The 25,588-nt window shown below is 47.4% G+C and overlaps 1 protein-coding gene across 18 annotated transcripts in view; it reads right to left on the reverse strand.

The window, feature by feature from the left end:
- GRAMD1B (GRAM domain containing 1B) overlaps nucleotides 1–25,588 on the reverse strand; it is a 147,739-nt gene that overhangs the window by 12,746 nt on the left and 109,405 nt on the right. For 9 of the 18 annotated variants that reach the window (XM_042800690.1, XM_042800701.1, XM_042800702.1 and 6 more), the window contains 17 exons: nucleotides 22,460–22,483; nucleotides 19,908–19,928; nucleotides 18,863–18,886; nucleotides 11,479–11,563; nucleotides 10,502–10,605; nucleotides 10,249–10,344; nucleotides 9,701–9,781; nucleotides 7,442–7,557; nucleotides 6,818–6,974; nucleotides 5,952–6,141; nucleotides 5,427–5,570; nucleotides 4,660–4,778; nucleotides 3,098–3,240; nucleotides 2,357–2,460; nucleotides 1,851–2,054; nucleotides 1,538–1,628; nucleotides 101–112 (listed from right to left, as the gene is read on the reverse strand). In XM_042800690.1, coding sequence (XP_042656624.1) covers nucleotides 101–112; nucleotides 1,538–1,628; nucleotides 1,851–2,054; nucleotides 2,357–2,460; nucleotides 3,098–3,240; nucleotides 4,660–4,778; nucleotides 5,427–5,570; nucleotides 5,952–6,141; nucleotides 6,818–6,974; nucleotides 7,442–7,557; nucleotides 9,701–9,781; nucleotides 10,249–10,344; nucleotides 10,502–10,605; nucleotides 11,479–11,563; nucleotides 18,863–18,886; nucleotides 19,908–19,928; nucleotides 22,460–22,483 — 1,715 coding nt within the window. The remainder of the gene's footprint in view (nucleotides 1–100; nucleotides 113–1,537; nucleotides 1,629–1,850; nucleotides 2,055–2,356; nucleotides 2,461–3,097; nucleotides 3,241–4,659; nucleotides 4,779–5,426; nucleotides 5,571–5,951; nucleotides 6,142–6,817; nucleotides 6,975–7,441; nucleotides 7,558–9,700; nucleotides 9,782–10,248; nucleotides 10,345–10,501; nucleotides 10,606–11,478; nucleotides 11,564–18,862; nucleotides 18,887–19,907; nucleotides 19,929–22,459; nucleotides 22,484–25,588) is intronic. The other 9 variants (XM_042800692.1, XM_042800691.1, XM_042800693.1 and 6 more) reach the window with 4 other exon arrangements.

The raw sequence follows: 25,588 nt of genomic DNA on the forward strand, positions 1-25,588 counted from the left end.
GGAGTGACAGATCAGACAGAACAGGTTAGATGAGGGAATGTGCTGAATGCAGAGAAAGGGAAGGGGAGCGTAAAGAGGTAAAAAAAGAGCCAGACAGTACCTGAAACAGATCCTAATGGGAGCAGGGAAGAGAAAAGACGGAGTAGCTGCAGGTTAGAAACGGACTAACACAGAACAGGAGAAACTGTGCTGAGCTGAGAAGGCTCACAGGCGATGCAGAAGATAGATGCAGGGGGAGGGGGGAAGAAGGGCACAGTGGGAAGAGAGGCAAGAAAGACAGACAGCTAACCGTGCGCCTGCAACTATTGGCAAAACACGAGCTGTGTGCGGCTCCTGCGGCCAAGCCCCGAGCAGGCCCGTGCAGGGCACAGTCTGACACAGAACTGCATGTTGCTGCCTGCACCCCTCCAGCCTTACCCCTCCTGCCGCGCCCGGCGCTGGGGCCAGCACTTTCACCAGGCCCTGTACCGCTCCCTCTCGTCCCTCCCCACCACGCGTGGGCATTTGCGCTCCTCCGGTCAGCCATGCTCAGGGAAGGGATTCCAAAATAACATGCTCGTGCCTGTCTCTGAATAGTGCAGCTATTTTGCTGGAAGAATGGCCCACTATCACCCAGTTCAGTCAGGAGGATGGCAAGTGGCCAGAAGAGTATTCTGAAAACATTACGGAGGGCGCTCTGACCGCGCTAAGCTAAGCTAGTAGCCTGTCAGGAGAGATAGTCGTAAAGCTTTTGTGCCTTCCTACCCAAAGCCTTAATTGCATCTCACCCATCTAGACAGAGAAGCAGCACAAGGCTATCTTCTCATCATTACGTTACTTTATATTACCTTACTTACCATTACAGCAACTAGCTGGGTTGCTGCTGCAGACCTCTGCAGTGTTTATCCCCAGTGGGAAAAGGAAATGCAGAAAGGAGCTCAATTTGAAAAGTAACCTCAGTTGATAAATCAGCTTCTTCCCACCTCACTAAAAGGTGGGTGGAACTTAAAAAAAGAGCGAGCCCAAATTCTGCTCCTCCTCCGGGATTAACAGGATGCTTCGTTTCCACAAGTGATTAAAAAACCTGCCCTGCCTGGATTGCTCCTTCAGACTGCACCGCTTCACAGCACCTGCCCACCAGCCGCTGCAGCACGAACACATGAAAGCTACCGCCAGCCCAAGAGGCGACGAAACAGTAAATACACCTGGGTTTAGGCATAAAGCCTGAGCCCCAGGGACAGGAGCGGCCCATACCCAGCCCACTGAGTGCACATCCAGCCAAGTCCAAGACTGTGAAAGGTGCTGGCAGGAAAGGGACCGAAACCAAACGCAGTTCTTGCTGCTGGGCTACTGAAATCATGCCAATCGCTCTTGCTTCACATGTTTCCACCCTTTCTTTGCAGAAATATCTCTCCTCTGTGCTGTGCCAAGTTTGGGGCCAGAGAGGAGTATGAGAGAGGAAGAGCTGGCACAGGGGAGCGCAGAACACCAGAAACATGGAAGGACTGAAGTTGTTAAAGTCTGCCTGTGAAGGAGAGCAAAAAAAAAAATCACTTACACAAAACTGATGACAAGGAGCAGCTTGGAGACACTCTGCAGGTGGAAGCCGCTGGGGCTCTCCTCAGGGACGTGCCGTGTCTGAGTGGAACCTGAGGGAACACATGTGTTTAGGCTGGGAACTGCTGTCCGATGGGGAGGGCAACCCTTCTTCCTCTACCCACCCCTCTGTCTCACTCAATCAGAACAAATCCTCCCTGCCCTGGAAAGCCCTGGCCCCTCTTCCTATTAACCTTCCGCAAGCAAGGCTCCACTTCTTCTCCGGAGGTACCCAGCTCTCCGTCCCCAAGCGTGAGGCGTCTGCAGCTCCTTACCTGCCACGTGCTTGATTCGATGTGCAACCTCCTCATCCGTGGGGGTGGTGACGGGACTCAGCACCTCCTCCAAGTGTGGCACCCGCAGATGGGCATGGGCCCGTTTCCTCCGGCGCACGGTCGATTGCTTGCTCACTTTCTCTTTGGGGGATTGTCTGTGGACCTCAGCCAGGTACGTGCTCTCGGTTTTGGTCAGTTCACTCTCTGCAAAGACAGCAAGGGAAAGCGTTTCATCGAAGCGGCACTGGCCTCACAGAGAGAGAGAGAGTTAAGCCCTCTGATGGCACAGCTGCTGGGCATTTCATGAGCTGATTAATTCCAGCAAGTGCTACCAATGCTGTGGTAATAACTTTGGCTGGCCCCCTTCCTAAGCCGCTCCAAGGTCTGATCCCCAGTAGGCTGGCAGCAGGTACCACGCTCCCCGCTTGCAGGGAGGCAGGGATAAACTATGGATGGGGCCACTGTTCGTGGCTCATTACTGCAGCTCCAGTCATTGCCATTCTTACCCAAATGACGGAAATAATCTTCGAGGCCGCTCCAAAAATTCTTCTCAATGAAGGATTTCACCAGCCCCCAAGGCTGTTTCCTGTAACGTAGCTCTGTGGAAACCCTATGTGAAAAAAGGAAAGTCATTCTCCTGATTTTGCTTCCCGGGGGTGATGTCAACACAAATAGGAGAAATAGTCATGCACACTGTTATTCTGGAGCGGTCTCAGCCCTTCGTGCTTCTTGAGGAGAAGCATTGCACGAAGAGCCCTTCCAAAGGCTTTGTCAGGAAGGCCTCAAGACAGCCTCCCCAAGAGGTCTCCCGTGACCTTCAGCCATGTGGCAGGAAGATATTTAGATTACTTATTGGAGTCAAACACAAAAGCCTACTGCTTTGCCTGGTACCAAATTCCTCTGCTTGCTCCCCTGAGCACATCTGAGAGACACGGTCCCTGGAAGGATGTCCTGTTGCTTATCACATGTAGAAACCAGAGCTCCCAAGAAGGGAGCAAGAAAAGTCTGTAAATCCTCTCCCTGACGCAGCTGTAATTCCTCTGCATCGGGTCTATTGTTTGCCCGATGTCACCACAGCAGGCAGCTGCCCCTGTGGCAACTCTTGGTGATAGAGGAGTGTTCTGGCAACAGGACAGAGAACTAAGACTTAGTTCTCCCACCCCCGTCTAACACACCCAAGAGCAGAACTCCCACCCAAAGATGACTTCTGGTCATCAGTAAAGCTCTTGATCCCACAAGAAGCGTACCTGAGTCGGCTTTTGTTTCTGGCAACACGAGTCAACGTGTAGCGGTTAATGGTGTAGAAATAATCATGGTAGGGGACGTCGTGAGTTAGCACCTCTGCATCTATGACATAGCACTCGCTTTCCTGGCTGGCTTTGTACATTGTCTGCATAAAAGACAGCACGCAAGGCAACTGTCAGTCTGGTTAGAACATGGCTTTGATAGATCGGCACCTTCACCAGCACTGTACAAAAACAGCTCTGCCACCAATAGGAGACCGCACCCAAGCCCCACCCCTGCGATTTATCTGTGAACAGCTCACCTTTCAGGGAAGGCATCCTCGAGGAAACCAAGTGTTTCACTCAGATGCTTCCCAAGGACACATTTCAAAAGGGACATTCAGCTCCAGCAGCTCAACCTCCAGCATTTTGAATCAGAGACGTAGATACGTACACTGCCATGTGAGGACTCCGGGACCTTTGCCAGTGTTACCTCTCCTCATTAAACTCATGTCTGGCCTCTCAGGGAGCAACCTGATCTAAAATCAGAGGTGGTCCTGCTTTGAGCAGGGGTCCTTTCTGGTGTAAATTATTCTGTGATTCTAAACACTGTAAAAACACATCAACTACTTCTTTTAAGCGCTTCTGATCTGCTTCTTCCTTTGCCCCACAACAAACCTCACAAAGGGGACAGTCACAGTTAACTGCAGATGCATATGCAAAAGTTTGGCTTTTCTTACAGACTATTTCCACTTACCTCTGCAGCGAGGACACAGCGAAGTGCACCTCGGTGGCTGACCCCAAGCTCAGAATAAAATAGGCCACGTCCTTGCTTGCCTGAAAGTGTATTGTTCCTTTTGTCCATCCCTTTGCTCTCCTGCTCTTTATCTTCAATGCACACGGTCTCTGCTTCCGAACAGCACAATTCATCCCATCCCTACAAGCTATGCCTTGCTGCTAAGATTCTCCTCTCCCTGAAACGTAATGCTCGGACAACCCATCTTTTCTTGGCTCCCTCTTCGTACTCCCTCAAGCTAGCGCTCAGTATGTACCTTTGGCCACTTGACATATCTCTGGAGACAGAAGGAGGCTTTTCCTCCCTCTCTAGCTGCAGCCCCTACTAGATACAGCCAGCCTAGCTCTTCCCAGTGCGTTGCAGATGCTCCCCTCACCAGTTACAGAAAAGCCTGGATATCTCTGTGTAAAGCTGTGAGAAGGAACTGGCCAGACAGTATCTGACTTTCTTGTGCCCTGCTCATGAATAACATCTGCTGGACTGACTGCAGCTCAAAAAAATGCCAGTCTGGGTCACAAACACAATTGTTAGAATGTGCTGGCTTGTTTACAAACTCATCTGCTTTTGCTGGATAATTTATGGTCCTTTCCTTGCAATGCAGTCCAGCGCGAGGGTAAGATTAGCTATTCACATTTGCAGCAATATTGGGTAGCAAGTTAATACAAGAAAAATGTGTAAAGGAAAATGAGCAGGGAGAATGAAAACATTCAAAGCAGCATGCCCAAGACAAGAAAATAAATCACAGATCTGTTTCTACAAAGCATTACACCCCTGCTCCCCTTGCACATACCTGCGTCTCAGTGACAGTGGCAGTTTTGGGGGCCAGAGGGTTGGTGAGGGTAATGGTATACAAGATCACTCTGGTCTGATTGCCATTTTCTTCCTTCTTCCAGGGATGGAAGATAATATCTGAGAGGACAAAACAATATTCCATTCAAGTAATTGGAGAGGGATCTCGGGGCAGTTTCCTAGGGAAAGGCATAACCTTATAACCATGCTCAGGACAGCATTTCCTTCCCCTTGGAGAGCTTGCCTGCAGAAGCACTAGAGCTCAACTGAGTGTGAAAGAAACATCTCCTGTACTAATTGTGAATATTATTGCCCTCTTTCAATTGCAGGGAAAGGTGGAGAGGCTGGGGACGTGTCTTCTTCAGCAAACCTACAGTTACAGGAAAAGGAGGACTACAGAATGCCAAGGGACACACTGCAGAGTCCGTGCCAATATCTGGTATGGAGCTAGAGGAGTTTTTTGCTCACACTGTTAAGCCTTGAACACAGGATCAGGCCTTAGCCGATGTTAAAAAAATAGAAGAGGCTGCTTCTTCCACAAACTTAGATCTAGCGCTTAGAAAATAAAACTCGATAGCCAACCAAGGCTGGCTCTGCCTGCTTTTCATTAGTGTCAGTACAGACTACAGCTGTCCCAAGGTCTGCTCAGAATATTACCCAAACCCTCTATCATCAGACAAAGCACCTCCACAGCGTGCACTGAGACCTTTTTTCGGGACAGGCCGCTCTACCTCGCAGGGAGCGCGGCCTCCGCCACCAGCAGCTTACCAGAGAACCGGCGCTGCTCCATGAAGTCCCTCTGGAACTGGGAGTCCGTGAAAAGCAAGTCATACAGCTTGTCCACGCTGAAGTTGAACACTTCATTCACATACTGACGGCCGTTCAGATCCTCGTAAAAGGCTTGGACTTCCCCTGAGAGGAAACAGACCTGCAAGCCTCAGCCACGATCCCCCACACCAACATCAGAGGCTGTGCTTTCACCGTACCAGGACCTTAGTATTTTACTTTGTGAAGAAGGAACCCAAAGGAGGCACTTCTAACCCTTTTCCTCCTCTGATCCCAGGACAACAGTTGGAATGTCAGAAAGGGTAAATAACTACAGAGATTATTTTAGGGACACCCTTCCAAATACCCCACGCATTTTCCTTCTGCGGCCCAGGATGGGAATTCTTTGCATCTTCTGAACTCTTAGGGTCCAGAAAAGGGATTCAGTATTTGCCGCTCCAGTCCCTCACTGGAGAGGATGGGAGAAGGCTGAAAACACCACCAGTGGAATGGCCCTTCCCCGCATACCTTCATCATGGGTCTCTGACGAGTCACTGAGCTCAGTGGGAATGTCTTCATTGTCATTGAAGTCTAGGGAAGGGGAGTTCACGGGGCTGATGATCTCTATCTTCTCTCCCATGATATTTGCAATGCCAATGTCTTTTTCCACAGGACTCTCCACCACTGCCTCCTCCTCTTCTGGTAGCACTCCATCAAACTGCAGCAAGGAGAGCATAACGAAGGCAAGATCAGCACCTGGAAACTGGGGTTTATTGCTGAAAACTTTACATCTACAGGCCAATTTTCATACTTTTGAACATTTGACCTTGACATGTCTGGAAATTAAATAACAAAGAGAGGAGGAAGGTACCATACAGTGTTGGTAACACACATGGACATATTAAATCACCTCCTCTCAAAGAACCACATACCCGAGACTTTATCTTTGCTCAGAAAAGCACACAAACAACACTGGTTTTGCTCCCAAACAAGCCCCATACAGCTAGGAAAATCTGAAGTTATATCTAAACAAGGTGTGCTCTGCTGTAATACTACAAGGGCACACGCTGTTTCCTAGGGAATAATTGAAGGCTGAAAAGAAATCATAACACTTTTATCTCCAACACTCCATTTCTTTTCATCTAAAAGTATAGAAAGAAAAATGCACTTGCTGCTGAGAGTCCCGGTTTGCTGGCTTTTAGGACAGGCACGCTTTGCTCATTTTTTCATGGCCAAACCCCATGCTCACAGATATCGCTGACTCGAGGACTGAGGTCAGCTGCAGTGGAAGAGGAGCTGCAGGGTAAACGGTTACCTCGTACATGCAGGGACGACCAGGTGGATCCCAGAGAAAAGGATTACTGCTCCCACTGCCACGGAGGAAGGACACTTACCGAGGCTGGCGCTTCACTGCTTCCCGTAGATGTCAACGTGCTGGCAGTGACAGATTTCTTTGGCAGCTGAGGGCTAGCTTCTGGCTTGGCCTCCATGCTGCTTTTTGAGGAGCTATCGTTGACTTCATTCTCTTCCACAGGGATTTCTTCACAGTAGCTGAGACGCCACAGAGAACACAGGTTTTTATGTTTACACCTCTCAGTACAGCTACAACTGGACACACAGAGCAAGTAAGAATACTTCTATGAAGTTTCCAGTCTGACCGGAAGCAGAAATGGCTCAGTGCAAGGAAGATCAAGCCCAAACTTTTCAAGTGTTTCTATGCAGCACTGTCTGACCATGCAACATGCTGACTGGCCTGTAGATGCTTTGGCATGTACAGAACTGCTCATCTAGCCCAGCAAGGAGAAAGGCAGGCATTTCAGTCCCTACCAACTTCCATGAGGAAATGGTACGCTCTCCGCATTTTAGACATTACACTTTTAAGGGCAAACATCTGACCAGAACCCAGAATCTCTCACCAGGGACGGTCAGCAGTTAGAGGTATGCAATGTATCAGGACTCCTGCTTTCCTGAGGCCATCTTTTCTTCATCACAGGCAGATTGTACTCCTCCTCACTCACCCCATTGTGTTGAAGTCATCATCAGGAGGCACGTAGTCTTCATCATCACTGGTCAGACCCAGCTCATTCCCATAACACTGGTGGACAAAGTGCCAGAGCTCCTTTGGACAGAGAGGCTAAAAGGGGGAACAGACAACAGCATACATTTTCACCTCAGAATAAAATAAAAATAATGAAGTTTTGGAACAACCCTTGTCAGGAGTATTACATTCTTTGCCCTGAAAGTAGGAGTAAGAGATTCTGACAGAGCAGCAGGTGGGAGGCGAGAGCCTCTGGACGGGCTCACCTCTTCTGAATTCCAGTGATGCTGCAAGGTGGACTGTGTGTTACTGGCAGGCTGGCCCAGCTCCGTGCTGGCCAAGGGCTGCGGGCGTATATACCCTGATATCATTAGGCCAAGCTGGCTTAGAGAGTGCCCCCATCAAGCAGAAAGAGGCCCTCAGGCCAAGTAAGCCCTCACCATCAGCCCAGGTTGTGCCCTAAAATCTGACTTTGTTATTTTTCCATGCCACAATCTCATGTTACTTAAGACTGACAGAACGCCAGCGTGAGGCTACACCCAGAGCAGCACACAAAATGAGATTTCCCGCTACTATAATGCCGTGCATGTAATAATGTAAGCAGTAAACCCACACTTCCCTCCACACGTTTTCCCTGCCTCTTCTGCTATGTCTCCATTTAATGTCTCCTACTACACCAAACCCCAAAGCCTCATGAGGTTTCTTCCCCTCCAACTTTGTTTAAATTAAAGCTGCCTACAGAATTACAGCTGCAGGGAAAACAATCTAAAACAGCAACAAAGAAAAACATTTCCTGTTGCAACTTAAAAAGAGTTTGTCTCACCAGATACTATTGTGAAAAGCTTATATACACTTCCAGTTAAAAAGAGAAAATTAATTACCAAGGCCGTTCACGAAAGCCCAGCTTTTTAGGGCTGCAAGTCAGTTGATCACCATATGACCGCATTCTGAAGTTCTTAAGAAACAGGGCAGGAGAACTTGTCATTTAAATATGTGGTACAGGGATGAAAGGGATTGGATTTTTACCCATGAGAAATTTATGACCAATGACAGAGATTTCTTGGTAATGAGGGAAAACAAATCTAGTGAACTTTCTCCGAGTTGCTGGCTTGAACTTCTTCCCATAGTTACTGCATGGGATAAGGCAGGAGATTTTTAATCTAGCTCCCAAAAGTAGCAATCAGAAGCATGGGAAAAAGCCTGTAGTAAGAAACTTTTATCCAGAAAAGGTCTGTTTCACCTTCTTCCCACATGCACTCTAATCTACATGTCTTATCGGGAAAAATGGACCGGGTTCTTTCTCCCTCTCTCCTGCCAGGCATGGATCCTACATCTGGGAAAAGAGCTCTGGAAGCATTTCCTGGCTTTATCACTCCACGCCTCAGTTCCCGTTTGCTTCGACCTTGAAACCGAGGGCACTGAATTTTATTAGGAACTTCAGAAGGCCGATCAAATTACAACATACGGCAGCAACACAAGCTGCCCAATGCAAAGAGATCCTTTTGCATCCTAAACACTATCCTGATTTTCGGGACAGGGTATTCTGGGTGTTTGATTACTTAAGCCTTCCAGTATGGCACGAACTCAAGCCAGGATGTCTCAGAATGCTGGTAGCACTGTAACATCAGTTCATGAGTCTTACATGCAGTGAGGCCAGAAATACTCAATGGACTGTGGAACAGATACTCAGATCAAATATAGGATATATGGGGCCTCTGGCACAGCAGGTGCACATCCCTGCTTTATTTTAAAATCCAACCCACTGACCCCTTACCCAGTGCACCCCATACCCACCACTGTTCTCACGTGGTTTTGGAAAATCCTGGACACACGCTCTTTTTCTGTCCTATCTTGAACCCTACACTGCTGAAGCACAGACTTACTAAGTGGTTTGCCTGGGCAATGAGCTATTTTTGTTGCATTTTGAACTGCTCGCTTCTGGGCTGTTTCACTTGAATTATGGACCTCAAAAAAAGTCCTTCCTGAGACGTGATGCTTCCACACCTCAGCAGAGGCAAAGTGGCACCTACTGTGTGTGCAAGACAGGTCTACACATAAAGAGAATTCCATGTGAAAAGAGAGAACTGCACCTGCACTTATGTACCTGCTCTGCCTAAACATGTGCTTACTGCCCCTACACCTTTTTATGCATATACATTAGTTACAGGTAATATGCTTCTGCATATATTCACCATCTCCCTTTCATCCCACCCCAGCACTGAGGTGCTGGGCTCTGTACCTTGTCAAGGAGAGCATTCTGCCAGAGTCTGAACATCATCATGTACGTCCTGTCTCGAGCCCCAAAGGAAGTAAAAAAGTGCTGAATGGGAAGAGATGGAGAGAAAAATCAGTTCAGAAAAGGCCCAAAAAAGGGAAGGAGAAGAGACGAGCCTGTGTGGATCGCTTTCCAGCTACAGTTCACGGGAGGGCTGAGCAAGCCATACAGCACAGCTGCTCAGTTCTTGGGCACAGACTGAAGCTCACGGAGTTACTGAGCGTGCCTCACCCAGGGAGAGAGTCTGAGCACAGAAACAGTTCTGTTAGAGATGTGCTACTACATAACCCGGATCTCCTCCCTGGCCCCACACCCCACATACGAGCTACGTGTGCTCCAGGCTCAGCCCAAGGTCTCAGAAGCTCCACACCCAGCCCTGTTCCCTTGGTGCTTCCTCCCAGGCTCCAGGTAGCACAAGCAGTCAGTTTGGAAAGATCCCACAACACACTTCTATTTCCCTGCCCCGACAGCCAGGAGGGGTGGCCCCAGAGGTGGAGGCTTCAAGGATGTACCTTTTCAGTGTCAGTGCAAACTTGGATGGCATTAGGAATGAGCCGTGCTGTTTTTTCCTTGGTCATCGAGCAGATATCCTTCAAGCGAACTGTCAGCTACAGTCAGAGCCATGCAGAAAGGGGAAGGCAGAAAAAGAACACAGGTAAAGAGAGACACTGATGAGAAAGACAACGGCAAGAGTGCTTTTAAAGCAATGTCAGCAAATATACTGACATAAAATACATGCTCAGTGCGGCAGTCTGACAGCCTTACCAGTGTCTCCCAACGGAAGATGTTGCTATAAAAGCAGATCCAGTTTTCAGAGAGGTAGAGGCGGCCCTGCAGGAGAATGTCTCTCTGTAGCGCACATGAGTAATCTGTGGGTGGACAACAGACGGGAATTTAGGAGCACCGAGGCCAGAAAACAGGACAGGCTAAAGGTGAGGGTAAGCAGCAGCACCAAGAGAAGCAGCTACTTGACACGATCCCACAGAAAGTCCAAGGCAGAGCCAGAAGGAACTGAGCTGCAGCTGCTGCTCTGCCCCCTCGGTTACGATTCCTCTCAAGGGCACCTCACAGACCATCTGTCTGACTGACTGACGATCTTGCCTTATTAGCTGGTCATTCTGTAGCATCCTAGGTACTATTTCCAGATTTTAATCTGTCTTTTCCTTTTTGCCTTCTAGTGCTCTTGTTCATTTCCTCCCCAGTTTAGGCATCCTAAACAATTTCTATTCCTCTGCTAGCACATGCATCTTTCAACAGTATGAGATCACCAGTTACATAAAAGAACAGATGCAATGCACTAGGCAGTCACTAATCAGCTGCAAGGCCAAAGCCTACATGGGCATGGGAAGGGCAGTCATGTGTGAGTAGGGCGCATCAGGGATGTCAGGAAAAAGGGAGGCTCGGCATGTTGAGAGATGCAACCCTGACCAAATGACGAAAGAGCTCAAACACTAATACACTGTCGGGTTTGGGGGAGCACTGAGGAGGAAAACACACTCCTCGAATCATGAGGAAACAGAGCCGTAGCTGATACAAATCAGCGTTGCTCTCCCTGAAGCCAAACGAATTAAACCCACAAGAAATGGCGAAGAGGGGTTCCATCCAGGCACAGGAAAGACACGGTGGGATTGTTCCTTGGTGGCAATCTCTTTGAAGATGAAAAAGCTGCATGCGCACGTGCTGGATTTCCTCCCCAAACCATGGGCCAGCACAAGAGCACTGCAGCAAGGGGCTGACCTTACCTACGATGAGGCGCTCCGTGTCAGGAAGCTGTTTGAAGAGTTTCCTGAAATCTTCATTCCGTTGTTTGTAAGTTGGACTCAACACCTGCAAATAACAGAGTGCCTGTTAAAGAGAGGGGCAGGCATGAATACAGAGAAATGGAGTGGGAAAACGGGAACACCTTGGTAAGGAGAAGGGGGATCAGATGCACTTACAAAGCATGAGGCTAGGAGCTCCCATCGCAGCAGACACACAGATGGGAGGATTTGGGATTTAGTGCATTAAGCGAGAAGAGGAGGAGAACCTGACTTGGAAGAGCAAGTACAGTGTAGAAGGGCTATACCCATATCTGCTAGATTGCAAAACACGATTGCATGGAAGCTGTGGCTGCAGGAGAAATCTCTTTTCCTGCAATTCTAGACTGTACAAGGTATGACACATGCTTTGTTCGCAATGCATCAGTCAGCCGCCAATCCCCAGCTCTCCCAGGAGCAGCACAGCAACCCTAGAAAATAGGCACTTTAGTACAGCGGCAGCCCTGCCAGAGGAACCAGAACCATCTCTGTCATCAATAACGCTCAGAAACAGTGCAGTCATCCCCGCTCCTCTCCCCATCAAGTGCTCCACCTGGCAGTCAATGAACACGCAACCCGCTGGTATAGCAAGAACAATTTGTGGGGCTCAAAAGAGGCTCTCGCAGGGACTCAACCATGTTTTGCGCTTATTCTGCAGACACTTGGCCTCATGGAAGGCCTCAGAGATAGTTGGTACTGTTGGCTGGAGGGAGACCAGGAGCTGGCTTCTCCCTGGTATTTACTAAACTACAACATGACCCTGTCCACGTTAGACCACCTCCTACACACCACGTCCGTGCCAACAGCTGCTCTTACGAGCCAGAACATCTTCTGAAGGCAGAGTTGACCGAAATAGAGGCAGGTGCAAATTCAGGAGGCCCGTATCTCCCATCTGATCTACCACAGTCCTTCTCCCACAAATGTAGGGAAGGCAAAGCAGCCTGCGGTACAACCTCTTCCCTCCCTATTTCCATTCCCTCTCAACAACCCTCTCCTATCACTTCCAGCTGCACAAGACGAATGTCCCAAAGCAGAAAGGTGAGCACACCTCAGAGCTTCCCAGCAAGGGCCCCCAAAATTAAAGTGATTACAGAAGGTAGCTTTTCCTTGAGAATGGTGTTGGGGGCATCACAGGGGTGGGAGGAAGATGAAGTTCGTTTAGCATTAGCCTTACAGAATTGTCAAATGCTGTCGAATCAAAGAAGGAAACACAGACAACCCCCCACCCCCCAAAAGCATTCCCTCTTCCTCACACCAATTCAATGAACTGGAAATAACCTTTTTTAACATCAACTGAGCACTTCAGATACTTGATCCAGTCCTGCAGGCCCCAAGGAAAGTTTCTCACTTCTGAATAAAATCTGCTAACCAACAGATGACAGAAATATGAAATTTACTTACCAAACTTCTAACCTGAACCTCTGGAAAAGATCTTGGTCAGAGATGGGCTCCAGCAAAAGCCCAAGCCCAAGACTTCCTGGGACAAGCAGATAGGATGGGAAAGGAGGGGGGAACAGAGATTATAATCAGCTCTGGGCTTTGGGTTCAATGCATTACAACCACCCAACTCAGGAGCACAGTTTCCATGTGGAGGGGTGTCCCCCTCCCTTCCCCACAGTAAGGGATGCTCTGACCCGTCTCAAACCTGCACTACAACAGACGCCTCTGCTTAGCACCAGAACTTCAGAGTGACAAACAGTTCAGTTTGGAGACACTCACGGCTGGAATTTCATCTGATCCACGGCTGACATTTTCTTGCGGTAAGTCGACAAGTCCCTCCAGGTCCCACAGCAGACATGGCAGTTCTTGATCCAGCACAAGATCCCAGAGCGCCCCACACTCCAGCAAGGAATCCATAGCGTTCCCGCCGCTCAGCTCCCCGCGTTCTGTCAAACTCTGCTTTTCCTGTTCCCGCTGTCACCGCTTCTTGTTTAGATTCCAAGTCGAAAGAGATACAGCAGTTTGGCAGGAGTTTACGTGCCTTCCCCTACTTCCCTGCTCACATTCAGGTCATCTGCCCTAGCAGCCTCTGCAGATCTGAGAGGGGATTTGCCCTCCAGAGGACTTTGAAAAAGTGGCTCATTAGGGTAAGCGTGCTGGAGGGCAACCTTTGTACTCTTCTGCTCCAGCCTCATCAGCCTCTTGCCGTGGGCATCCCTTAAAGAAGCACCGCGAAAGTGCCGACAGCCTGAGCAGTCCCGGGCAGGTCTGTGCACGGCATCTGCAGCTCCCGGCCGAGGCCCGATGCCCAGGACTGCTGGAGCTCGCAACCGAAATAGCTCCGACCGCCCGGACCCCACCGGACTAGTTGTAATTCACAGATCTAGCCGCAGTTTCCAGGACTGGACAGGATGGTAAACAGCTCAGAGACTTCAGCTGCTTGGTGGTTTTTTTTCCCCTTTCAAGCCAGAAAAGCAGTTATTCCTTCAGTGTCTGTCTCAGGCTCTGCTCTCTAGTCCCTCTCTGCTCTGAAGGGCAGCTTCAGTCTTTGTTAACGTTTCTGGTGGAAGGAGCGGGTGGGGAAGATACCAAAATGACTCGCACATGCTTTAAGTTACTGTAGCTGGGTAATTCTGTCGGCCAATGCCCTGCAGTAACCCAGGCTCAGCCCTGCCTCCCAGCAGATGTTTCCTGTAATGGAAAGTTGCTGGACAGAGTGCGCTGGGGGAGGCGTGAGGGGAGTAAGGAGAGACCAGTCTGAAGAATATGGCTATGAGAAATCAGCCGTGTGAGACCCACACAGTCAGTAATCTTAAGGGTTCTGCTTCTCCTATACGTATCCCTGAGCTCCGCCCCAAAAGCACAGGTCTTTCTAGGTTTCATTCATTAGTCCAGTCACTTTGCAAATCAAGGGCAAGCGCTTCCTTCAGGCTCCAGCAAATTAACTCCCTGCAGATCCCAGGAAGATTCCTTGGAGCACTGGAACTCTGCGTAGCCCTCTGTCCTGGGTCCCTGGCCTCTCCATCTCTCCACCCGAGTGCAGAAATGCACAGGGAAATGTCCCCACCACAACACCAGTGCTGCTCAGCCATGATGCTGAGTCTGAGGAAGTAAGTATACTGAAGAAGTAAAATCCTCATTCTTCCTAACAAACTGGGCATCCAGATGTCAAAAAACACAAAACAAAACAACAACAAAAAAAAAAAAACACAACCAACCAAGCTTCTGCAAAGCCACTGTTTCATCCCAGGGCCAGTGACTGCAGTTCACTCACTGAGAGGAAGAGCTGACAAGTGCTCTCTCTGCTCAGATGCACCACAGAAGCATTGCTGGTGCTAGATAGCACACAGGTCTCTCCATTTAGCCCTGTTAGAAGGAAGCAGTACACCCATCTGCCACCCCAAGATGAGGGAACAATAAACAAAATTTCTGTAGCCTGGGAAGGACAAAAATCAGGATTACAGACATCTGCGAGGTACCTGCATTGCTTTACTGAATGGCTCTCTCTGCTGGAAACTGCTTATGGGATTATTTCCAAAAAAAAACCTCACCAGGATGCTTCTGTCTACACACCCACCCACCTCTATTTGGAGAGATGAATGGCACAAGTGATCGAAAGAGCTAACCTGGAGGTGGAAACAGCAAACATTAACTCTACTGCAAACAGAGAGAGACGGGACAGGATGGCACTGGGCAGGGAAGAGGCTCGGTGTCGGACATGTGGAGAAAAGGGTGACTCCCCAGGGCAAGATCTCCCTCTGTTAATGCACAAACAAATCCTTCGACAGGAAATTTAAAGGAACTGTTGCTGGGGGATGGGACGGGACAGGGAAGTGTGAAAAGGTATGGTCTTGTACAGCACACATCACAGCAAACAGGTGAGGAGGAGAGATAGCAAGAGGCAGAGAGAAAGGAGGGGAGGAAAATCTCATCCAATTTGCATGACTGATGGACTTGCTCTTAACTCTTCAGGGAAGGTTTACATTGCTTCTGGACAGAACAGGGAAGCTACTGGAAAAGAACAGAATACATTCCCTGCCTCTGTGGGAGAGTTTAGACCCCACCAACAGCAGGACTTCTACACTGATTGATGCCAGCAAAGGGACTGGCCACCTGGCCCACAGCATTTCTTCCAAACCCGATCCGGTCTCTCTGCTTTTTTTCCCCCCTCTTTCTTTTTTTTTTTTTTCCCTTTTAAAAGTGAAGGAACAGCAGAGGAAGAAGCTTCAAAGTAATCACTGGCCATTTGGGGTGGAGAGTGAATTTGAGTTCATCATCACATGAGCTTGCACCAAAAGGTCACTTCTAATTCAGTGCCTCTACACCACTGTAACCGTGCCAGGCCTGGTAATTCATCCACCTAAACCCATGGAAAATCTGAAGGGATGAAAAATACCTGAAAGACAATGAGTTAACAATGCTCCAGAATTAGCTTGACAAAACAGTTTCTGGAACTTAAAAGATGATTGCGCTGATTTACAGAGAACAAGGCCGTTTGTTCAACACCTTGCCAACTCATCACTGCGCCTGGATTTTTGCAATAAACCCTATTTATATGACTGCTGTTGCTGAGTCAGATTCAGGCTGCCACCCACTGGAAAGCTGTTTCTGATGTCTTCCCTAAAATGATGCATAATTTCACTCTCTTTGCCTTCACAGGGAACCTTTTACTCTTTCAAACAGCTGAGTTTCCCCCTCCACTCTGGTATCTGCAAGGTCTCCAAGAGGGTACTGCAAGAAAAAAAGACAGCACACCATGACCAGCAAAGGCTGATTTCTTACGGCATTCAGTCTTGTGATGGCTTGAGGTTGGCTCTTAAGAAGCCACAAGCGCTGCTCAAAGGTCTCCACAAAGAAAGGCCCTTTGCAGCATCACAGCCCACCAGATTCCCAGCCACCTCCTAACTCCTAGTGCACAGGCTGTTGCCACAGTTTTCCCCAAGGAAAACCTAGGGCTCTCTCCTTTATATGGCTACCTATTTGCACTTGACCGGATTTATTTTTGAGACTTTCACCTCTTACAAGCCAAGCTAAGAGCTGCCCTGTGTGCACAGCATTTGTTTGCAGAACTGCAGGTGCAGGGCTCCTGTCCCGCTCTGTGCAACCCTCTCCCAAAGACAAGTGGGTTGAACTGTGGTCCTGCTGAACTTTTCAGGACAGCAAATGTTTCTAGTAATATTTAAAAACACCTGAAAGAGACAATTAGTGTCTTTTCACTGTAATTTTTTTTTTTCCCCACTAACCACTGTGGGGCTATCCTTCATGTAGGTGGAGAGAGGGTGGTTCAGGTCAGCTACAGGGAGAAGCTGTAAGAAGAAAATTCAAGCATGATTGCAAAAGAGAAGGCAGGTGAAAGCAATTTGCATAGATAAACACATAGGAAAGGAGTACAGAGTTGGGCAGACCTTGAGATCTAAAGAGTAAAATGGAAACCTCGTAGACAGATATATATCTCACCTCTCCCCTGGTGTCAATTGCGTTTGCTCTAACTTTTCAAGACCATCTCACTCTCTTTTCCAGGAGTATGCTCTGTAGATTCTGCTGATGACTGCATCTACCAGAACAGGGACTACTGGAGGCAATTTACAGAAGCAAGCCTTGCTACAGATTGGCAGCTAGAAATGCTGCGCAAAACTGGAAACATACACCCTAGTTTAGGAACAGTCAGGGAAGTAGAAGGATCGACAGACCAGCTGAGAGAAAAGTAGGCAGAAAAAACAAACAAACAAACAAACAAACAAACATGGCAGACTTGCTAGGCTCAGTGCCTCAACTGTACACTGACCTCAGGACAGAAAAACTGAGAGCTCCTCCTTGCTCAGAAATGGGGCCCTTCACCCAAAGCCCAGAGAGGAGGAGGAGAAGGAAGGCGCTTTTGCCCTTGGCAGCAAAATATCTCCAGTTTGTCTCTAATTTTAATGAGGTCTGCTGGGTGACAAATTCCTTCTACCAACTTGTGGGAGTTCCTGCCACCACACAGCCAGTGTGACCTCCTCCTTCATGTCATCAGGGAAGTGAAACACCTCTCTAAGCACATCAGGTCTACAGAGTAAGTCACATCTCTGTTTCAGTAAACAAAATTACAAAGGAAGTTTGGTTTTGAGGTCTATTCTTAAAAAAAAAAAAATTCTAAATAATAAATCAATTAATAATTCAACATGCAGACACACAAGTCCAAAGCAGACACATGCAAACTGCATCCTGACAGCTAAGCACAGACGGATGGGGTCTAAACCTCAGCTGACCAACAAACTTGAGTTTTACTCCCTAAGAGTAACAGTTCTGCTAAACCAGTCTCTATGTCTGCGGTTCCTCACAAAAGGCATCAGAAACACCTCAGGGACATTTTCTTTCCACTGCTAGTGAACTCAGCCAGCCCAGTGATAGTCTGCTCTTCCATCACGAGGACTCGAACACAAAGAAGCCCTGTAAGGTTGAGTATATTTATTCTCAAACTGGTGTTCTTTTCTAAATCTCACAGTGCACCTGGACCAGTTTGCATTTGTCCTCTGGAAAGCAAAGAAGAGAAAACACACCAAAACCAAGAAAGGGCAGGTCTGCCAAACCAATCCATGACTTTAGTTCACCCCTTTTTTCCCACTTTTCAATCTGGTAGGGATGTCAATCCCAAAAAGCACTGGTAGGATCAAAAGGAGAACGCACAAGGCAAGAGAAGTTGGTACCATCTTAAGGAAAAAGTAGAGAAAAAGGAATCCAGGAGAGGGAAAAGGAAGGGTTCCCAACTAGCAAAGAGGGATGCAGTGCTACATGGACAAAAAGACCAGTTAAAAGCAGCAAAAACTGAAGTCATCTCAGAAAAGTGGCGTTCTGACCACTGGTGCACTGGGCATCTTTGAGGACTCTGTGCTCTTTGAGGTAAGGACCATACTTTTGGTTTGTGTTTGCAGAGTGCCTGGTACCCGGGGCTGCTGAACTGGCACAAAGAACTATGTGGAGTGTGTTTGCTCTGAGCATAGTGAAGTTTACATAACATGAAAGTGGGGCAAGTGAGTAAAGGAAATTGTAAGGCTTCATGAAGGGGTGGCCTTCACAGATTCATTTCTAGAGCTGCTCTCAGCAGGGAAAGGAATAGAAGAATCTGAGTGGTCCAAATGCCAGAAAAATCCTGTCTGGAAGGAGTTGGCAAGGAAGGGAAACTGTATCAAGGAGATGCATCAGCAAACTTTTAATGGTAGTAGTAATACTACCAGGTAGGATTGACTGCCTTCCTGGAGTTTGCAGCCCATCCGTATTTCCACATTGCTGCTTTTATCTGGCCAGAATGTCTCTACTAACTAGAACATGGTTTGGTTTTGTTTTGTTTTTTAAAGGAAAATAACGGGGCGGGGAGGGGGGAGGTAAACCACAAATAAATGAAGCCAGTGCTTACTCTCCGGATGTACTGTCTCTCATGCTGAAAATATATGGAGGAAAAACAAGAAAACAGAAAGATAAGATAGAGAGGACATGAGAACACAAGACCCACACGAGCAGACCACAGCAAAGCATCATGCAGCAGGGTACGGATCTCAGCAGCTACGGTCAGAAGCAGCTCTTGATTAACAGCAAAAGTCACCTATAGCCACGGCCACAGATTCACATTTTTGCAGCAGCCTGGCTGGGCCTGTGCATCTGCCCAAACTGCCTCACTCCACACTCCTTCATCTGCCACTTCTCCACCAGTGTGGCCTCCCATGGTTTATACATCATTCTTAATGCCATTGCCTCTATGCTGCCCTCTGCTTCTGGGATCACATCTTTTCCTGTTCTTGCTACTACCCTGGCACTGATTATATACAGCAAGTAAATAAGTCTGCCTCTCATGCCTCCATCCAATCTGACCACCCATATCACTGGTTCTAATATGGTAGGCTGCAGGAAGGTAGGAACTGTAGCTGAACATGGAACGGCTGCTGCATTTGCCTACCACCTACTTTAGAGCACTCGAGGCGCAGGGTTCAACCGTGCAAAAGTGACACTGATTGTGGAGATTTGCACACCACCAGCTTTGTACCAAAACCACTGCCACTTGTGTTTGTGGAACGAAAATAAGATCAAGGCAGAAGCAAAAGATGGTTTGTGTTTCTGCGAGGTCAATAGAAAATAATTCCTCTCTCACCCCACACCACCCTGAGAGATGCAAAGGGTTTGCACGGTGGCCGCTCTGTTTGTCACCACATCAAGACCAACTCTGCTGGGAAACTGGAAGGTACAGGATGTGGGGATCATCGGAAGAGTGACTAAAAAGACAAAGCCTTTGCTCTCTATCTCTGGCATCCTTTCCCTCAGGATGTCAGTCCTGAGCCATTTCCAACTCTTCTTTTTGCAAATGGCCAGTATGCCCCAGTGCCACTGCAAAGCCCCTTTGCACCTTCCCCCCCACCCAGGTACCCAGCCCACAGTCACCCAGGGACAAGAGAAACTGGAGTACTTACATTATACCAACTCTGGCTTTTCTGTAAGGACAAAATAAAAGAGAAGCATTAGTTAGCACAGAGATCTTAGGATCAAAAAAGAAAGATGGACAGAGAAACTAGGTCCAATCTGGTTTGTATAATTAGTGAAGTGAAAGTGGGATTAAACAGAAGATTTCAGTGGATTTCACAGTGTGGTCTAACACAGTTCTTTCCAGTTACAGGAACAAAGAACAAATCCTGAAGCACGAGTCCATAATAGGAAACAATTCAGGCTCCTGTGTGCATGTCCACATGCACGCACACACACACAAACTCACACGCGCATGCTGTAATCATTTTTGCAGAACAGCAGCGCCCACCAGCAACAGAGGAGCTAATCATAACCACTGCCAGCCATTTCTTTTAGAGGCTTCATTCTTCCACGTCTGCTGGCTAGGTTGCAAAAATCACATTGTGTTGAACTGACTCTGTGCAAATAAGCCCTCGAAGAACTGCCAGGAGGCAGGGACACAATTTCACCCAACAAAATCCATCAGGCAAAACTTTCAATAGTATTTTAAAGGGGAGAATGATACAGAGGTCGGGAAAACTGCTGAAGAAAATCACTAGGAAAAGCTAAGCAAATCATAAAAAAAAAAAAGGCTGGCATAGTTGGGTTTTTGTTTTTGTTTTTTTTTTTTTTTTTCAGAATTTCAGTGCACAGTGTTTTGCATCATCTGCACATGTGATTTTTTTTGTCCTTATCATGGCATTTCAGATGATTTGAGAGGACAGGCCACATGTCGCACTGGAGCATATGAAAAAGCTAGCTCAGCTTGGAAAGTCACACTTGGCAATTTTCAGCTGGAGGTGAGATTTATCTGCACAGAGAGAGGAAGAAATAAGCTTCACACTCCCACTCCAGTCAGGCTGACTTTCCAATGTCAGGACACTGAGCAGAACTGACAGAAAGTACAGGCATCCCCCGTTTTAGGGTGGATTTGCCTCAGGGCAATGAAGCTTGGGGCACTGTAGCCTTTTGCCACAAACGGTGGTCAGCTACAGTGCGCATTAGCAGGCACGTTGTACGTCAGCAGCCCCGTCATCCAACCAGCAATGGCACGTCCACAATACACCTGGGGGAGCTGAGTCTGATAGACAAGGACAGAAGCAGTATTTCACTGCATTTCCTTCTTTGAAGTCCTCTTGCTTCTGACCTTGGACTGGAAGTAATTTTCACAGCTTTAGATATCCAGTCTGGAATATGAAGGAAAACATACTGTTCTCTGGCTTGTAACAGAGCCCGTGGAAGTTTCACTCAGAGACTGAAGTGCATATTCACAGAAACACAGAAACTACCTGGCACTGGGACAGCCCACAGCAGGACCAATGACGTACAGGATGTTTACCCAAGGAAAGTAAGCGCAAAGTGTTAATGAGATCAGACTGGACCAGAGATTTCTATGAAGACATGGGGTTGCTTACACTGTTCTGTCCCTAGACCTCCCTGCTTTCAGTTTCCTACACTGCCTGTGTGGCACTCCAGTAAACAACACTACTGGCATCTGGATCTCATTCACGAAGCTGACATTTCTGAAGGATCCCTTGCAAACTTGGGCATTTCTGCCAGTTTTGCTTCACTGGTCTCTAATGAAAAACCCCACAGTAACACAGGACATGCCATAGGCCAAAATACAGAAGTCTGACGTTAAAAAGAGGAACACATCTAAGGCCTTTCCCCAAATCCTGGGGAAAGGATATGAACCAAAGAACTGAATACACAGTATGGCTTATCAACTAACCAGTGGAATTTCTTGTTTCCTATGCTCTTCCATACTTGGCCATACCCTCCATTCATAAAGGGTCTGGCTGAAGTCATCCTTCTCTGCAAGTAGGACATGGAAAAAGACCTTATGCAATTCAGCCTATACTAAAAAAAATTGGGGGAACTAATCTTAACCCACATACACACACCACCTTGTCCTCAGGAGCACAGTGTCTAACACGGAGTAAGTTTTCCTGCAGGTTTGTTTTGCCATCTGTCTGCCTTAATGAGCAAAACGCATAACTCAGAGATTCCTGGGGAAAAAAGATTCATAATCAAACTATAATTGGCATAGAGAAAGCAGAGCCACTGCTGTCACTGTGTCTTCTAAATCAGGGTGCACATGTTGTGGTGTCAGCACGCTGCAACAGGATTTCACTCCCCTCTGCTACATTAATTGCAGTAACTCTTTTTACCCCTTACATTTGAATTTCCCCAAACTGCTGCTCCTCTGTAAGAGCTCTGCAGCTCCTCCTTTCTTAAGCTCTTCCACACAGTGATACTGACAGCCAAGCCCCATCTTCTGCCTCCACCAAGTTTTCTAAACATGAGTGGATTCCTTCCCCCTGATCCGTTTTGCAGGTAGAACAGACTACAAGTCCAAAGAGAAGGGAAACTCTCCAAGTCCTTGAATCAAGCTTCAATTATATTTACCTTTTTTTTGTAACTCACTGAGAGTCAGAATATAGGGGGATGCGAACTGTGAAAATTAAGAGACGGCATAATGGAAGGGAAAAAGAAAGAAAAAGGAAAAACATATTCTTACTTTGAGCAGGTTAAGTCTGTCATACTGGAAAAAGAAACCATAAGCATTAGAACAGAAAAGAGAAAATAAGTAAGTAACAGAGGTATGGAGTTACACACAGAAGTGGAAAGGATGTAACTGATTTGCAGAAACAATGCTATAGGAGCAGATAGCAGAGTTCATAGTTACATGGTGGCTGTAACGAGTACGAACTTAGGAGAACTTGAGGAAGGTGAAAAATGGGGTATTTTCTCTGAGCCTTTAATTACCATAGTGTTGCCTCTAAATCTTCATGGGTTAACGATCTCATGTTTGCATATACTGCTATGGAAGATCACAGCTTTACAGTGCAGATGGGAAGCAGTGGATCACGCACGTGAAGTTCCGCCTGCTAACGATGCCAACAGAAGTTTCCACCTTTCAATATTACTGGGAGCAGGATCACCACTCAGTCCTACATCCTGCTGCTTCCAGGGGAATGGAAACCTTTTGCCGAGTGAATGACGTGCCACAGAGCTCTAGAAGTATCCCTAAGTCCATTTTACAACTGGGGAAACAGCGGTAAGGAAGCAGGGTAAGGGCAGAGCTCAGAACAGATTCCAGAGCCCTTTCTCCTGACTTACATACTTCCAAAATCTATGCTATTCACCTGGCTTCTAAATGCCCATGGCCAAATAACTCAAAGAAATTAATGAAATTTATTCCCAAATCCTCTACTCCAGTCCAAAACTACCAGAATTTCATGACCTACTACCTAAAGGGCGACTATACCACTCTGTGGAAGGGGTAAATGAGAAGATACAGCCAAACTCTTCTCATAATCGCACACTGAAAGGACAAGGTGCAACAGTCATAAGCTGCAGTAAGGGAAATTCTATTCGGGTAGAAGGAAAAAGCCTGTTCACAACAAGAGTGGTTAAGCACTGGAGCAGGGGCCCGATGAGGCTGTGGGATCTCCAGTCTTGGAGGTTTGCAAAACGTGGCTGGCCAAGACTTCAGACCAACCTGATCTAACTGCATCAGCCTTGCTTTGAGCAGGGGCTTGGGCTAGAGAATTCCCGAGATCCCTTCCGACCTAAACAGTTCTACAGTCTCCAGGGTCTACATCAAAATTCACACCTTCTCCTAACCTGGTATTTATCCTCAGCATTCATTATTAGCTGTAGTCAGTGGGAGGGATCTGAAGGATTTGCAATGGAGAGGAAATCACTTTTATCCTTGGCCAAGAGCAAAAGAGTTAAAAATATGTATTCCATTTTTGGCTGCTAGCAAAAAGGGTTTTTTTCTGCTGAGTTCAGAAAGATGTTCCTGAAGCAGCAGTGTTTGCCAGTAAAAGCCTAAGGCTGACGCAGACCTAATAGGTGGTTTGGTCCAGGCCACACCGGTGGACAAGATGGGAAATCAAGCTCCAGAAGAGATTTCCTACAGATGTAATCCAGTGCTTAAAAACTCCTGGTGAAGTGCTCCCTCTCATGGCAACACTGCAGCACGACAATTAACACAACAGACAAAAGAAGGCAAGGGACTTCAAGCAGATCTGTCAGCAATTGTATAAACACAGCATCAAACTCATGGGCTCAAGCTGTTTCATTTCATTAGCGAGACAGGTTGAGAAATCAGACCATTCGTCTTGCAGAAGACAGGTAGGGAGAGAAGAGCCTGAGAAGGAGATTTTAAAATCTTTGTCCTTAAGTTCCTTGTTCCTAACCTCTCCCTGCCTTGAACAGATACCATCATCATCTGTGTGGGGAGAATCAGGGGGCTTATTACACCTGAGATTCCTCACTTGTACCGGAGAAAGTCACCTTGTGAAGCACAGAAAAGAGAATCAGCCTTTGCACTGCTTCGGGCTCACGCTGTGCACAGACAGTGGGGGAGCAGGGCAGGAGGCTCTGACAGAGGCTGGCCCGGGGTCCCCTTCCCTCTGTGCATCGTCTTCCTCGCACTGGAACTCATCTGAGGTCCATGCCCCTCTTGTTTCTCTTATTGTCTTAAAGTTATTGGGTTTTTTCTCACAGAAAAGCAAGGCATTGACTGCAAGCACATCACCACTACGCGTATGCTTTATGCACACATTGCTCTCTACCAATGTTCTTCCCACCAGTCCCTCCCCTAACAAACCTCTCCCAAGCTTAGACAAAGTGCCTCCAGCTTGCCACGACCTGTCCTGACCCACGCACCTCTACTCACCAGCACTCCTTTCAGGACTCTCTGCTACTCCAGACCTGCCTTTTCCACAGAACTTCTTTCATACCTCACCTGAGACATTAGTCCCACAGTCCTTCGCAGTTATCCAAGCTATGGTTACCAAGCACAAGACAATCTGTCTAAAAAAAAGACATAAAGAAGCTTCCAGCAGACACCAGCAATCATGCAAGGTCAGGCTGGTTACAAGAGGCATTATGACCAAGGAAAAACAGTAAGTCAGCACTGTAGACTTCACTGCTCTCTAAGAACTTGCCTAGAATGAAATCTAAGGCATCAACTGGGGAAAGGCCAAGGCATTGATTTCGTGGATTATGAAGCCATCCAAGCCATTCTGGTTTTAACTTGTATACGTGTGGAAATGCCAACAGCCTGGTACTTTGTCCAATAAGCATCCCATCTGCATCTCTGATTTTTACACTCTTCTGAGGGTAGCATAGGGATGTGAGATCAAATCCCAAATGAGCTTATCTCCAATCCAAGCACCCACAGAAGGATCTTCTACTTATTACCTTTCAGAGCGAGCCCATGAATTCTCACAATTCATTTGGGACAGGTCTGTTCTAACAGGTTTAAGCTGGGTTCATTTGAAATCACCGATCTTTAATATTTACATCACACAGAAAAGCGTGCAAGGGCAATAAGCTGAGATCACTGGCCACAAAACTATTATTCATCATAAAAAGCAAGCAAGACGTTACGGTGATCAACTCTTGTTTCTGAAAGGCATAAAGTAGGAAGAGAGGAAAGGGAAGGGATTGTGGTACTGTTCAGGCTACCAAAGGCAGCAGATTTCTCCCTGGCAAAGACAGCAACTCACTTCAAGAGAGAGGGAAAGCAAACCTTAAAACAAAGGCTAAAATTAGGTGGAAGTAATTGAAAGGGTGTGATGAACAGGCCAGTTCTCACACCATGTGAGCAAATATTAATAAGATCCCAGTGATA

The sequence above is a fragment of the Tyto alba genome, unplaced genomic scaffold (assembly GCF_018691265.1).
Source record: "Tyto alba isolate M040663 unplaced genomic scaffold, T.alba_DEE_v4.0 Super-Scaffold_32, whole genome shotgun sequence".
In the NCBI taxonomy this organism is placed as follows: Eukaryota; Metazoa; Chordata; class Aves; order Strigiformes; family Tytonidae; genus Tyto; species Tyto alba.